This window comes from Cryptomeria japonica, chromosome 4, assembly GCF_030272615.1.
Source record: "Cryptomeria japonica chromosome 4, Sugi_1.0, whole genome shotgun sequence".
Taxonomy (NCBI): domain Eukaryota; kingdom Viridiplantae; phylum Streptophyta; class Pinopsida; order Cupressales; family Cupressaceae; genus Cryptomeria; species Cryptomeria japonica.
The window spans coordinates 10,952,790-10,969,841 of record NC_081408.1 but is presented as its reverse complement, the minus strand read 5'-3'; the positions used below and the strand labels follow the sequence as shown (position 1 = coordinate 10,969,841).

The 17,052-nt window shown below is 37.3% G+C and overlaps 1 protein-coding gene across 4 annotated transcripts in view; it reads right to left on the bottom strand.

The window, feature by feature from the left end:
* The window catches only part of LOC131040776 (disease resistance protein RPV1-like), a 40,239-nt gene that overhangs the window by 10,704 nt on the left and 12,483 nt on the right, over positions 1 to 17,052 (bottom strand). For all 4 annotated transcript variants that reach the window (XM_059219518.1, XM_059219516.1, XM_059219517.1 and 1 more), the window contains one exon: positions 6,282 to 6,448. In XM_059219518.1, the coding sequence (XP_059075501.1) occupies positions 6,282 to 6,448 (167 nt within the window). The remainder of the gene's footprint in view (positions 1 to 6,281; positions 6,449 to 17,052) is intronic.

Here is a 17,052-nt window from a genome sequence, read left to right as displayed (position 1 = left end):
GTGCTCAAATATCCATATAGCCTTGCCTATATAAGCAGGCTCATATTCATTGTATGTAACGCTTGATGATCCTGTTGATCAGTATTTTCATCTTGATAGAATACAGTTTATTCCTATCATATATTTTGTCTCTCTATTTTATGCTTTCCATTGCCTCTAGATCTTGGCAAAATCTCACAACCTAGGGAAGCATGAAAAAGAAAAATATCAAGTGGTTTGGCCCCCACCTAGGGAAGCATGAAAAAAAAAATCAACAAGAATCATGCAGATATGATGGCCCCCCCTTAGAATGATAGGCATGAAAGGCATATCATTCTACGAAGAAGAGTGGTTGTGGCACATTAGCAAGATGTTTCTGTGGAATGCCACCATTAGCTGGTGACACAAATATGTCCACAACATCAATGATGAATGCAAGAGGACAGGGGGAACCGATAGATTTGGCATCAAAACCCATAGCAGTGAGAAAAGACATGTAATATAACTGCGAGATGGGTATATTGTCATAGCACCAAAGTTCTCAGATCTGAAGAAGAGCACATGAAGACAAAGATAAAATAAAAATTTGGGTCAACATGGAAGAAAGCAAAAGATTCCCCCAACACTTTGCATCATCCCCGAATGTCGAAAAGGTAAGATATGACAAATAGAAGAAGTACATAACATATAGAAGAAGTTGTACAACAAAATCCCCTATATTCGAGCACCTACAGAGTAACTCGGGTACTCCAGGAGAGCAAAACAGATAAAGACAATAACCTCCTGTATCCAAGCACGAGAGAACGTAATCAAGCACACATACTATACTATGCTACAAGATAAAGCGAGTTAGGGCCCTAGAGGCCTTCAACAACCAAGTCATCGTCTTCCGAATCTATATCATATGGGGAAGGAAGACAAGATCGAAGTGGGACAACAGCAAGAGTGGCACTAGGCACCTCACCAGTAGTGAGGGGAAGGGACACAGCAGCATCAATGTCTGCGTTCACGGGCTCAGAGGAGGTAAGGGTCAATGATCACGTGAAGATCGTAGACAAGGTCGGGATGTCCTCCAAGGAGTTGAACAAGCAAGCCTCTGTAGAGGAAGCAAGTGACTCATTCAGAGAAGATGAAATGATAATAGGACTACCGACCTCTAGAAGAGGGGTAGTGACAAACTCAAGAGAAGGTGGAGCCTTCTCAATAACACATATAGAGACAGGCAAAGCAACAAGCACTGAAACAGGTAGAGAAAAGGATGAGGAACATACCTGCGAGGGTTTCCGCCATTGAAACTATGGAAGAGGGCCCTTCTCAAGCTTGTGTTTGGGTCAGATAGGAGAAGCGAATCAATTATCAACCGTAGCAGGCTGAAGGACTCCAGGAAAGCTCTCATGTTGGAATGTCTACGAAACAGGGGGAGCAGATAAAGTTGCGCTAGACACCACTTGCATATTCAGCATATCAATGGGCTGAGACAACAGAGGTACATTCGACAAAGAGCTGATGAGGGGTGGCTCCAACGAAGGAGCAATGAAAACCCGCACCCGCTTCGGGGGAGGCTCATTAATAGGCCCCACAATAGCGAGAAGCAAAAACAAAGATGATGTAGAAATAGGAGCATCTGATGAAACAGGAGCTGATGCAACAAAACTGGGTGTTGTAGATGCAACAACATATTTCAGAGGAGCATCATGCTCTTGAGCCATGGCCCGCCGATAGCGCTTATGCTCATGCGCATGCTAATTAGGACAAAGATGAGGGAAAACAACAGAATCTCGGGAGGACTTAGGAGCATCATGCTCCATAGGAGAGGTCTCTGAAACCATTTTGGGGATAAGAGAAGGCCCAACTGATGGAACAGGAGATGCATCTGAGATAAGTACTACGTTCACAACAAACCTTCGCCTTTTGGCTAGGAGGCAAACAAATAGGAGTGATGGTGATTGCGTTCACAAATGGGCCATCATCCAAAGGAGGATCTGATGCAGAAATGAAATTTGTTGAATGTGGGGGAAACAAATCAGTGTAGATTTGCAGATCCCTATTACTATTATCAATAAACTTATTTGACTTATGTTTTTGCACATCAACTTTAATCACCCCATTATTGATGTGGTCTTGGAAAATATTTTGAAGATGATAACATCGCTCAGTGTCATGACCAGGCACATGCGGATAGTGAACAAATTTCGATCCATCATACCAAAGTGGGTAGGGTCTATTATCGAGCAGTGGTCGAAGCTGAGGAAGGGTAAATAGATTATCTTTTATTAATCCCTGCATTATGCTCAGGTAGAAGTCATTTAACTTAGTGAAGACTCTATTTTGTTGTGATCCCTGAAGGACAACCACAACATTAGCAACAACCTTGTTCTTTTTAGACCCTTCCGTGGACATGCCTGCGAAGAACACATCGCGAGGGTTCGGAGTAGAATCTCCGAACTACGACATGGTGTGTTGGTAGTTTGTGATTGCAGAACACATGTTAGAAAAGTTTTGGTACTGATTAAGGAATATATTCTCCCTCAATGTCGGTTGCAGATTGCCAATGAACATCCTTTGCAAGACACTATCTAGCAGGGTAAACGGGATCCTAGTGGAGATTGAATGATACCTTGAAATAAAATCTGTGATCTTTTTTGTTGGACTTCTTACAATGAACAAGGTCAGCAATAGTGACCATACTACCAATGTTAGCCTGAAACCGTCTAAGAAAGAGATCCATGAGTTGATCAAAAGTACAAATAGAATGATTCGACAAGGATTTATACCACTCTAATGTGGTTCCATTAAGGGACTATGAGAATAGTTTAAGCAACACAAATTCTATGCTATGGTAGTCACTACACAAGGTCATAAAAGAATCAATGTGCACATTAGGGTCCCCGTCACCATAGAACCTATCGAACTTCAATGATTCAGCCACAGGAGGAAGGATGGTGTTCAAGATAGTGATATCAAGGGAACTCTTCCTATAATATGTAGGCATAGATGATTGACTAGAAGCGGAGGCTAGGTTTGTGAGCTATAATTGTAACTGCCCCATGTTCTATAAGATAGTGTTCAAGACATGATTAGTAAGAGAAGGAGGTGGAAGTGGTCCAAATGTGCCACCACCTCCACCAGCACCTCCAAGAGAACCAATGGCACCACCACCACCGACACCCATAAGAGAACCAGTGCCACCGGTAGAGGTAGTACTAGCACTAACCGTAGAGATATGAGCTGCAACAGAGGCAAAGGTCGAGCTACTAGACATACCTGTATAACCCAAAGGGGTGGACGACGCATTGATGCTAGAAATGGTAGGCATGGGGTCGTCCATGTGTACTATCAAACCAGGTATGTCAACACCCAATTGAGAACCACTAATGTTAGAATGGACATCTTGCGAGGGTGCATCTGCCAAGGGTACATGGTTTTTGACAATCATAGATAATTCCCTTAGCATCTCTAAACCTTTCTTGTCCGAGATAAGCATGTCTCTCAAAGTATTAACTACATTCCCAACTTGAGGGAGGACATTCTCTTGATTAAGGAACCCTTCAAAATCTCTCAAAATCTCAAAATCTCTCACGTTCTCCTCTAGAGACTAAATCCAATCAAACACAATAGTGACAGTGGAATCGTGGTCAACAATAGGAGGAGAAGGTGGCAGAGAGTTCGTCGGGGTGTTTTTCTAGAGAGTATAAGATGGGAAATCCTCACCAGAGTCAAGGAGAGGGTTTTTTATCATTGGATCGAATAGAGGAGGATTGTAATGATCAGGAGGGAAACATCGTCTAGATGTCCTTTTGACTATAACTCTTATGGCAGTTGGGGTCGTAAAGATCATAGACAAGCCTTGCGACGCTAAAACCACACTACAGGGACACGAAGGGTTTTGTCTTCTACTAAATCGTGCTAATTACAAAGATGAAGAAGCTAATCCAAATGCTAAAACAAAGATGCAAACTATGTTCCCCCTTTTTTTCTAATCAAATTTTAGATCTTAAATATACGTAATGAACTAAATGATACAAGAAGAAAACAGGCCTTCACGTCAAGTTCACCAAAATGTAGTGGAGGAAATTTTTTACCTCAAGGATGATAAACCCAAGAGAATAAATTGACCCTCGAATAAAACCACTCGGATAGTTGAACTGACCTGAAAATTCTGGCCATTCCAAGTTGGGAAGCACACATGGTGCATCCTACAAAAATGCACTGGACTGCTTCGTTGAGTTTCTGCTTCTGAACAGGCATTTGGTCATTCAACTGCAGAATTCGCTTACCAAGATGAAGTATCCTTTTCAAAATTTCGAGGCACTCATTCTTGTTGTTAGACATCTCACTAAATATCGCGAATACAAATCCTATTGAGCCATGGACCAGCTAGGACTCGAACATAGGACCTTCCATACGCTGCTGGAGTGCTCTACCACTAAGCTACTGGCCCCTCTTGGACCAGTCCATCGTCGGTCCAGGTGTGGCTTATTTCCAACACCAACACACCCCCTGAAGCCACACCTCTCGTGTGCTTGGGGCTCCTAGCCTGGACCTGGCTCTGATACCATGTTGAGACATGGACCAGCTAGGACTCGAACCTAGGACCTTCCATACGCTGCTGGAGTGCTCTACCACTGAGCTACTGGCCCCTCTTGGACCAGTCCATCATCGGTCCGGGTGTGGCTTATTTCCAACACCAACAAATCCAACCACAGAAAGTGCTGCCCACACCCAATGAATTTTCCCAGCACCTTCAAGCAAATCTATAAGAATTCTTTCTATCTCTGCACTTGCACCAGGCATGGAATCTTTCTATATGGGAAAATTATATGAATATGTAAGTAAGATATGACAATCAACATCCATTTGATATATAATCTATTTCGCAAATGTTTAGAGCTACAGCCATCCAATAATTTGTAACTGGATACAATGAAATCATATAGGAATGTTACTAGTTATTACTAGTTGATTTTATATTTCTCAAATAGAAACTTTACCGTTTTATGAAATCTGTCAATGTTTTCCTCAATTATCTCCAGGAATCTTTGGCCTTCCTGGATATAAGAGCTTACTGCTGAACTAGATCCTTCTGTACTTTTCTCTCCCGACTACATTGAAAAACAGATATTTACCCTCAATATTGTTAGAATAAATTAATTTGGATGAGGTGACACAGACCATCTGCCGACATATGTTTTCAATCAACTGTAAACTATAAAAAAATAATCATATATTTTTCCTATAAATATGAATAGAATGAGGAAAAAATAATATAGATCCAATTAACAGCCATGCAATCTCTGTCTGGTGTAGTTTTTTCTTTTCATGAGCATCAGAGCCCTATAAAAATATTGGACTGTGTGAATGCCCCGAGCATTCTCTCCCTGCCATTAGCCCTTATATATCGCATCCGGGGCACGGAAGGCACTCTGGCTCAATCTCCACCTTACTTAGGCGGGTGGCCCCTACTATTCTTAGGGACCTATGGGGGATGCCAATATTGATTGATACTTACTTTCCCTCCATTCTGGGGATTTCTTTCCTTCCCAGACAGACTATGGAGGGAGGAATGAACTTATCAGGTCAGGGCCGCTCACGCCTTCTATTTATGAAAATATTTCTCTCACCCTGTCTTCCGCCTCATAGGTAAGGAATAAAATACCCAGATTATCTTCCCTAAATTCGTAGGTAAGGATTTCGTTTAGCAAAAATATTATGACAACCGGCTATTTAGAAAGATCATTGATGTAGCATCCATTTCAATTCAATAATGACCATTGTCCATCCCTATCTAGCCATTGAGTTTTTGGATGGAATTGATGAAAGTTTTGTTGTCTTATGTTAAGTTTCAATTGTTTTTGGAACAATTTTCATAAGGTAGATATGTTATTGGAGCACTGTGGTGTCAGTGCAGGCTGCACAATAGAAGAACAAGACAACGTTTTGGTATTTATAGAAATGGTTGTATGAGGAAGCCATTTATCTTTGTAAGGGTTTGAAAGTCAAAAATTGTATGAAGTTCAAAGAAAAGATTAAATATTTTTTATATTGCAGGAATCAGGTAGGTCTCGTATAAACTGCAGTGTCAAATGAACTTTTTAACATTTTTTATATTGCAGGAATCAGTTAGGTTCCGTATAAAGTGCACTGTCAAATGAACTTTTAAACCAGTGATGCTGGTACGACATACCGGTAAGAATAGAATAGAAAAGCAAACAATAAACTAAAATTATTGAGAAGCAAAACATATTTAAAATGTAAAGTAGAAAACCTTCTGATTATAGAAAACATATGTGTAGATAACATACCGCGATCTTCAATAGCTCTTCGATAAACTGAATCAGTTCATCAAGCTGGCTTATATCATTGAATCTCAGTATAAGTCTCTTCGAATGAATCTTGTTGGCCATGGAAGGTCCAGCATGAACAGGATGAGAAGGTGAAGAGGGTGAGAAGCAATTGCAGGAATCACAGCCTGAAAGTAGAGAAAACTTGCCCATTACTCACACAAAATAAAACAGAGAGGAAAGAAAAATAAAAGATGCTAAGTGCTGCTTCTTTCTTCAGGGACAATATAACCACTCAGTGGGATCATCTGGGTTTTATCATTGTAATTTGTCTATAGTCGATGTTTATTTTCCATCCAATGTCAAAGGGTCATTGTTAAACAGTTGGAAATAGACTAATGTTTTAAGAGATATCTTTGTAATTTGTCTATAGTCAATGTTTATTTTCCATCCAATGCCAAAGGGTCATTGTTAAACAGTTGGAAATAGACTAATGTTTTAAGAGATATCTTTGTAATTTGTCTATAGTCAATGTTTATTTTCCATCCAATGCCAAAGGGTCATTGTTAAAGAGTTGGTAATAGACGAATGTTTTAAGAAATGTCAGAGATGAATATACCTCACCAACTTTTGACCTGATCAATTTGAAAGAGAGAGAGGAGAAAAAATTTTAATGTTGAAATTGTGAAAGAGATACCATGGAAGGTCCAGCATGAACAGGATGAGAAGGTGAAGAGGGTGAGAAGCAATTCCAGGAATCACAACCTGAAAGTAGAGAAAACTTGCCCATTACTCACACAAAATAAAACAGAGAGGAAAGAAAAATAAAAGATGCTAAGTGCTGCTTCTTTCTTCAGGGACAATATAACCACTCAGTGGGATCATCTGGGTTTTATCATTGTAATTTGTCTATAGTCGATGTTTATTTTCCATCCAATGTCAAAGGGTCATTGTTAAACAGTTGGAAATAGACTAATGTTTTAAGAGATATCTTTGTAATTTGTCTATAGTCAATGTTTATTTTCCATCCAATGCCAAAGGGTCATTGTTAAAGAGTTGGTAATAGACAAATGTTTTAAGAAATGTCAGAGATGAATATACCTCACCAACTTTTGACCTGATCAATTTGAAAGAGAGAGAGGAGAAAAAATTTTAATGTTGAAATTGTGAAAGAGATACAAATGAAAGGAAGTTAATAATGTTACAATAAAAGTAGTTTATGATTAATTGATTGAGTTGATATTTGATAGAGGTGTTTGAAACATACAAGATGTGGTCTAAATTTATGTCAATCTTCATTTATATGTTTATCACGATTTTGATTCTTAATTCACTATATTGATTACAATGCATTCTTTACTAAATAAATTAAAAAGATAGAAAAGAAAAAATAAAACTTCTAATACTAAATATCAAATATAAAATACTACTATTATTTTTCAAAAATAAAAATCTAGCTAATGTAATTGATATATACTATATACTTAGATGATCTTAACCATCATTACTTTGAAATTAGAAAATACCCATTTTGGAGTTCATAACGAATTGTCCTTCCCTTCATAATTCTTTTTTAAAAAGACACTCAATTTTATTAAACTAGTTGAATTATATACTTATATGTATATAAAAGTGCATATTTATATCATGTATTAATTATATTATATATTTCAATCAATGATAATTAATAATAGAAACTAAATCTTAAATCAATTATGTGTTTTAGTTGTTGTTGTTTTTTTGTTTTCTTTCTATTGAAGGTGTTTTTTACTAATGTGACATAATTTAATTTTCATACCAATATGATTAGTTAACAAAAACAAACTAATTTATTGAAATCAAGAATGTTGAAATTAAATTGTGTTGATCCTTGATAGATAAACTGTTTTAAACATATAAAATGATGTTTTCATACTACAAAATACAAAATTGTGTTTGTGTGATACATGATTCTAAATCTTATATAAACAAAATAGTATATTGACTAGAATGCACTAGAATCTAAACCAAAACAATAAATGGGTTGCATGTTTGAGATCATAAAATTCAAAACAACATTAAATATATTTGGGATAAATCAAAAATTGTTTGCCCTGGTCATTACATGGGACGAGATTCAATTTTATAAAACTGCTCGAATTATATATTTATATGTATGTATAAATACATATTTATAGATATTAATTAAATTATATATTTTAATCAACGAAATTAATAATAAAAAGTAAATCTTAAATTAATTAATTAGTTTGAGATTCATCAAATTAAATGAAATGGATGAGGTTTTCTTAATTCTTTCAATTATTATTGATTTTGTATTTATTTTGTTGAATATGTTGTCAATAATGTGATAATATCTAATTTTAATATTGATATGAAAACTAGATAATAGAAAATAACTAATATTAAATTACTTAAGTCAATAATGTCAATATTGTTTATCTTCTAAACTAGAGGTGTTAGCCTTTTAATACCAAACGTCAAGAATGTTGAAATTATATATCTGCAAAATTACAAAGTGGTAGATTATTGATTGATTGTGTTGGCGTATAATAGATAAATTATTTGAAACATACAAGATGAGGTCTAAATTTGTGTCATAATACTAAATATATATGTTTAAATGTGAGTGATAGGGAGATTGCTAGGAAAGTGTTCAAAAGACTAATTTGTTCCAAAGGTTCAATTTGTTACCCAAAGACTCGTTGAGTCTATTGTATGTGTTAATTAAGTCCTTCTTGTGGTTATGGTACTAAGCACCTCATGTATCACTTACCTAACAAACTCTCCCTTTGGTGAAAACCCACTCCCATGCTCAAATCTACTCAAGTTTCTTACTCCACCCATCTACACACCCTCAATCTTTGTTCTTAGGCATTCAACCCTCTGTTTCAGAGAGCTTTAGGAATCATTTGCAAGGACAAGTAAGGGCAGCAAAGTTTTCTTCAAAGTTTGATGCTCACAATTTGGTTTTAGGCTCATAGCCCTTAGTTACACAACCTCCAACCAAAGGTCAAAAACCTCCAAAAGAGGTTGCACACTGCCCAAGGCTCCAAATATCACTTGTTGACTGTTTGTTAATTTTCTTGCAAAGTTTCACAAGCCCCCAACTCCTCCTTACAATTGGATTTGAGCATTCTTTCAAAAACTGTCATTTGTGTGTTATGCAACAAAGGGCTACTAGCCCGTGGAGGCCTAATTGGCCAAATTTTACTTGTTCTACTCAACAATGGTCTCTACCACCTTGGGAATTGGTTTGGATGTCCACACAAATGCCAAAGCTAAAGGATTTTTGTGGTTTAGGTCCTTGACAGGGTTATTTTGTTGATGTCCACCATCATAGGCATAAATGTAGGTTTTGGCAGGGTTTAGACCAAAGAACATAGAAAAGACTACCCAACTCCACAAACCAAGCCTTCAAACTGCCTTAGGACTTCTACCACATCAAACAATGCCTTCCTCTGTTACTGCCCTGCAAGCATTAAACCAAACAAGTGGCATACCACTGAAAAAAACAAGAATTAGGACTGTCATATACCCTGTCACAGTCAATTCACTGTTAGGACAACATTTTTGAAACATCAATACCTCTCACCAAATACTTCATGAGTGAGACAACATCAAGCACTCATAGAAGACTATGTAGCCATGCTTTTGAAGAGTTTCCAAAACTTGAAGGGTGCTTGAAAGACTTGGTACATTCAACACCAAAACAATTCATAACAATCAGTGAACTCACTGTTTTGTTTGCAAACTGAAAATGTCTAATAAGTAAAAGCTTCTCAAATACACCAAGGCGACTCTCAACTCCCTTGGGAACATAACCATACCCCTGTCACACTCATTTTTCTCATTCCCATTGTTTTTGGGTGCAAATCTTGAGTCTTGACCATGAACTAGCCGAGTTGCTCCAACTTGCCTAGTTCTCACTCAAATGCAGCTTCAAAACACTTCTCTAGCACAAAATGAAATATATGTACACTATATACACATGAATCAAATTGGCAAAATCCATTGGAGGGATCCCAGACCTGGATCAACCAAGTTGATGCATTTTAAAACCCCAAGTCCTTGTCAGGACAACAACTACACAGAAAACAAACAATTTTACACAACCACCTTACAAATGAAAAACCAATGAAACAATTACATGGGAAGCTTTATAATATCAACATTTCCACTTCCAAGAAGGTACAGTATGGATTTGCATAGCTACAGTACGGACTGTTATTCAAAAGGAAGGAAAAACAAGGTAAAAACCAGATTTTTGTCCTTTTCTCATTAGCAAATCTTTGTCATTACAATTTCCAACCTTGTCCAAGGCAAAGGAAGGTATTTTTATAGTGTGACAAGGTAGTTATCAAGCCCAGTACGGACAGGAGGGTTTCCCAACTACATTTTGCAAGAAAAACCCAAAAAATGACAACTTTGACAACTTTTCAAGCCAAATGACAACTTTTCTTGCTCAACGAGGCATTTTTAACAATCTAGCCTTATCAACTTGTCTAAAAAACTTAGACATGCTTAAAAACACTTAACAAACATGTTTCAATGCTTTGGAAAGCATTAGAAGACCTTTTTAGCAATTTTGCACATTTTTGCCAAAAAATGTCAACTCAAGGCCTAAAAGGCAAAACTTGATCTCTAGAGCCCAAAATGAGATCAAAACCACTAAATAGCCTAAAACAGCATAATCAACCTAACACAATACTTTACAAACATAAAAGCATTGAATACTCAAAAATGGGAGTTTTACTCAACTAGGTGCTCCTGCACCATACTCCCCCAAAAACAAAGAAGTCGTGTGACTCCTTGAGGCAGCAAAGAAGAAGGTATGCCAACTTTCTGAAAGTCAGCTTCAGGTATCCATGTGGCCTCTGAGATAGGCTAACCCTTCCATTTGATTAGATGCTCCATGTAGGTGTGATGTCGTGTCTTTTTGAGAATCCTAGAGTCTAGAACCTGTTCTGCTTGGGGAAAAGAAAGAGAAGGGAGAGATAAACCAGAAAGGGATTTGGAAACATCTAAAACTCTTTGAATCTCCTCAGGTGGCTGCCCTTTGAAAGCAATCAGATCTGCAATATTAAAAATGGGGGACAAAGAAACATTAGTAGGCAAATCAACTTTGTAAGCATTAGACCCATACTTAGCCAAGATCTTGCAAGGGCCTATCCTCCTCATCTAAAGTTTTCTTGGAACTCCCTTTTGTAGCCTTGCCTTATTCAAATGAACCATCACATAATCACCTATGGAAAACTGAACATCTCTCTTTGTAGCATCCACTCTTGCCTTGACTTTTTGAGAGGTTTCTTGGACACCTTTTGTCACTTGCTCATGAACCTCCTTCATGGATTAAGCCATGTCATATGTTGTTCCGCTCTTATGCTGCAAGTTAGTGATATCCCTCAACTCCATTATACCCCTTGGATGCATACCATAAACAACTTCAAATGGACTTGTACCTGTAGACCGGTTAACACTGTCATTGTAGGCATATTCTGCTTGATGAATGAGCTAATCCCAACTCTGCCCATATTCCTTTGTCAAGCACCTAAGCATGTTTCCAAGAGACCTGTTCACAACTTCGGTTTGGCCATCAGTTTGTGGATGATAAGCTGAACCAAAAGAGAGATTAGTACCCAATCTCTGCCACAATGTTTTCCAGAAATATCCAAGAAACTTAACATCCCTATCTGAAACAATGCTAGTAGGCAATCCATGTATTCTAACAACTTCCTTGAAAAATAAATAAGCAATATGACTTGCATCATGTGTTGTTTTACAAGGAATAAAATGAGCCATTTTGCTAAATCTGTCAACCACTACAAAAATGCTATCAAATCCTGCTTGAGTTCTAGGTAATCCTACCACAAAATCCATACTAATGCAATCCCAAGACCTATGTGGAATGGGAAGAGCCTGATATAAACCAGCATTAGAGGAATTGCCTTTGGCTTTCTGACATACCAAGCACTGCTCAACATACCTCCTGATGTCTCTCTGCATCTTAGGCCAATAATAGAACCTTTGAACCAGCTCTAAGGTCTTATTGAGACTGAAATGTCCACTTAAGCACCCATTGTGCTTCTCTTGAATGAGGTTCTCTCTCATAGAACCCTTTGGAACACACAATTGTCCACCCCTGAATAACAAACCATCCTACAAAGTGAAATCAGCATATGCACCATGGAAATTATTCTCAAAATCTTGACAAACTTTATAAGCTTCAACAAAATCATCATCAGTAGGATACATGTCTTTGAAACTATCAATACCAATGCTCTGGACTTGAATCTCATGAATAGTTAACAACCTTCTACTCAAAGCATCCGCTACTTTATTCAACTGACCCTTCTTATGCTTAAGAGTAAAAGTGTAAGCTTGTAAATATTCTACCCATTTAACATGCCTATGATTCAGTTTATCCTGTGAGTTCAAGAAACTGAGTGCTTGATTATCTATGTAAACAACAAACTCCTTAGGAAGGAGATAGTGTCTCCATTTCCTAAGTGCTTGTACTAATGCATAAAGTTCTAAATCATAGGATGAGTACTTTTTCTTTGCATCATTCAACTTCTCACTAAAGAATGCAACTGGTCTATTTTCTTGACTTAAAACAACTCCTACAACAATATTACTAGCATCACATTCAATAGTAAAAAGCTTATCAAAACTAGGTAAAATGAGCACTGGTTGAGTAGCTACTTTAGTTTTCAGTAATCCAAACCCCTTATTGGCTGCACTTGTCCACTGAACTTTTACCTTTACACCCCCTTTGATGGTGTCTAACATTGGAGGACAAATCTCACTGAATCCCCTGATGAACTTTCTGTAAAATTGTGCCAAACCATGAAAGCTTCTGACATCACTGGCTGTCTTAGGTGTTGCCCAACTGGTTATTGTTGCAACTTTAGATTGATTCATAGTATCAGAGCCTACATCTGTTGTTGCTTGTTCTTGATTTTTTCAGAAGATTTTTATGGAAGCTAGGGTTTCAGGTTTTTTTTAAAGTTTTTGTTTTGGATATGGGGAGCTTCTTTGTTTCTGGGAATTTTGGGCTCAAACGGACCTCACCGTTGAGCTCAAAACACCCAAAAACACCCATTTTCATATAAAATTTGTCCAATTTGGACAACTTTGGCTCTGGGAAAAAAATATATATTTTAGCCCTTCTAAGGCACTTAATTTGAGAAAAAAAATTTTAAAATCTTTTTTTTTCCGAGCCTTTTAACGGCATGCCTAGGCCACTCAACCTAATGCTAGCCGCTGGCGGTTTATTAACTGTCACAACCAGCTCTGCGATCGATGATTACCACAGGCAGTTACTTCAACTGCCCCGCCGCCCCCTTCGCCTGGCCGCTGCCCAGACAACCCTGGCACCTCCACTGCTCCATGAATATAATCCTCACATTTGGATTTTGCATTCCCTATCTTAGGTCAACCTTATGAGATATAGGTTTCCTCTTGCACAAAATGGATATGACCACCAAAATTCTAAAAAACTAAATCATTAGCTCTAATCTCTTTCCACTGATTATTGGGAGTCAACTCGAACTATGTTTGTGTGACAATTCATTATGCCTTGTTATTTAAATAGAATTAATTTTTGTATTACAACATGCATATATAAATCATCCTAGGCTATTCAAACATACTAAACAATTACAAGGAGCATTGTTGAGAAAATATAGATTTGGAATACTAATTGCATCAAAATTTACATTTAGACCATTGTATAGTAACTTGTTATACGCAAACACTTTCCCAAGGTTGTCATTTTAGGGTTGACAATAGAAAAGGCAACCCTTTTTAACTTATAAATTTTCCTACATTCTTTTTAAATATTGCTAGTCCTTAAACATCAATGGAGAGAAGAAATCACATTGACACAAATCACAACTACCAACATTGGGCCATTAAAACCAAACCCAGAGATCATATTTGTGTTACACAATATTGATCCCAATTTGTGAGATTGGTCCAAAGAATTTTTAAGGATAATTCACACTACAAAGTCATTAATTTTTTAGAATCTAATAAATTGATTTGAGAAGTCATTGATATTGGTATTTCATCTTAATCAAGAACTAATTACATCTAAATCCTTTACCTTTTATTTTAAAAAATAAAGTTGATTATACATTTACTCTTCCCAACTGCTTTAAATTAATATAATACAAATTGACTTATACTTTATTTGTATGCATTTATTTCATTATGTGAGAACATCATATTATGACCATCCTAAAATTAAAAAACTTTACATGTGTAAAACAATGCAAAGTCTTTGGGAAGCCCAAGATGGTGGGCCTTAACAAGATGGAGGCTTGGAAGCCCAAATGGTGGGCCTTAACAAATTCCATGTGCAGAGCTCCGCGCTCAACCTCTCTCTTCTCAGGGAATGCTATGCAGACACTGAGGAGGACAAGCAAGAGGCTAGAGACCTCTACAAGTTCCTGTCAAACGAATGGAACAGTGGTATGGATGCCACTGGGTGCACAAGGCACCCCTGTAATTTGTTTTTGTTTTCTGCTGTTGTTTAAGATTTCTAAAGACTTGGTTCTTTTTTGTTGATAGTTGCTGTTAATTGTTGTTATAGTGTTGTTTCTGCACTATGACCTTTAATAGTTTTGCTATGTAAAGGATCAGTGCCCTTGTTCTCACTGCTTTATTAATCAAAAACAATACAAAATCCTCTCAAAATAACAATTGAATGATTTTTGAGGAAATTATTTAATCAAATACAATAGAACAACTTTCTTTGATATGAAGAGGTAATGATTCTTTCAGTTTCAAAGAACAACCCACCAAAACCATCTTCTTCATCTCTGTTAGATCTCCCAAGTTCAATGGCCATTCTTCTAACCCGTAACAGTGTCTCAAATCCAACTCTTCCAACTTTTTGAGTTGCCCAAAATTAGAAGGCAACATTTTCAAACCTGAACAATAACTCAATTGCAAAGTTTTTAGGGAAATGAGATCCCCAAAACTGGAAGGCAATAAACTTAATGCAGAGTAGTCATATAAATACAGTGATGTCAAATTGCTCAGTTGCCCAATGTTTGAAGGCAACTCTTTCAATTCTTGGCACTGACTTAGACGCAGCTCTTTTAGATTGTTCAGTTGCCCAAATTTGGAAGGCAATTCCCTCAACTGATGGCAACCTCTTAAATATAATTGCTCTAACTTTGTTAGATTTTCCATTCCATCTGGTGGCCTTTCCATATTTTTCAAACCATATAACCTTAATTTTACGAGTGAAGAATCTGGAGTGACTTTGGCGGGAATTTGAGAATATGCAACTCTGTTCTGTGAAGAAGCATGCATCTTTGTGAGGTTTAGTGAGGTCATTACGCGCAAGCTGGGAGGAAACTACAGATTTGCACAACAATTATGAAAGAGGTTGTTAAGTGTCATTTTACAATCTAATGAAAGCTTATTCAAATGATAATATGAACAAAACAAGGCAGATCTTACCTCATTAAAACTCATGCCTGGCATGAATGGGCCCCTGTATATGGAGAGATGCTCAAGTTTCTCAAACTTAATTGGTAAATCTGGAATGTCACTTGCAATTTGGAGGTATCTAAGTTGTCTTAATGGTTTATGACATTTCCCCCTGAATGTTATCTGTGATCCTTCATAAGATAGCACTCTTAATGAGTTGCTCATCCACTTCAGATGTTCATCATTAATTTCGATTGAAGGGTGGTCATATTTTTTATTAAGAAAGATGCCTCTTAAAGTTTTGAGTTTCTGCACAAAAATAAACATACATATTACTATGATTGTGAATAACAAATATATTCTGTTATTATTGACAAAGAGTAATTCTAAGTATGACATACATCTTCGTCTTTGAGACATTTCAATAAAGTCTCAGGGTCTGTGACTCTGTTTTGTTCTGACATCTTTTTCCCTCTTGCTCGAACAATGTCATGAACAATCACACGACCATCTTCTGATGTCTTGACAAATGTTGCATCTTCAAGAGCTCTGAACTCCTTTTCTCCAACTATGTATGCCACTTCTTCCCTTGCCCAATAACAGAACAAGGATGTGATGTCTAGAAAGGCTTCTTTAACAGGGGGTAACAATCTGTGGTATACATAATCAACTATTCTGTCACTTACATCTTCCACTTCCACCATCTCCCCTTCTCTAATCAACTCTAATACTATTTTATTGTTATTATTTGTATTTCTACTACTGATGCCAAGTTGCGAGCCAATTATTTCCAGAAGAAGTGGGACGCCTCCACAAAGCTTGAGCAGAGCGTCTATGTTGTTTTCATCATTGTGCTCTGAAGCTTTCCTCAACAAAATCTTTCTGGGCTCTCTCGGTGGGAGAAAACTCACCGCATACTCTCGGCGTTGGATATTCCTGTAGACAAAGATGTCCATCTCCTGAAGATTTCGAGTAGTGACAAGAATTCTGCTCTTGGGTGGAAGGCAACTGCCCAATTCTGCAGGTCGAAGTTGTTTCAAATCTGCTTTGTTCAGAGCATTGTCAATGTATAGAAATACTGGCTGATTGGGATTCTTTTTTAAGAAAGACCAGATCATTCCCTGACCTTGGTGACAGTCAGTCAATTTCACATTCTGGTGGAACAATCCGTTCAAAATCTGTTCTTGAAGGACTTTAAGATCATTCTTGGTACAATTTTGTTCCATGTGAATTCTGCAATGCTTATAATTTTGGAGGTCGATGTTTGCATAAACGGCATCAGCGAGTGTCGTTTTGCCCATCCCTCCTAATCCATAGACAACCACTACCTGTACTGATGAATGTT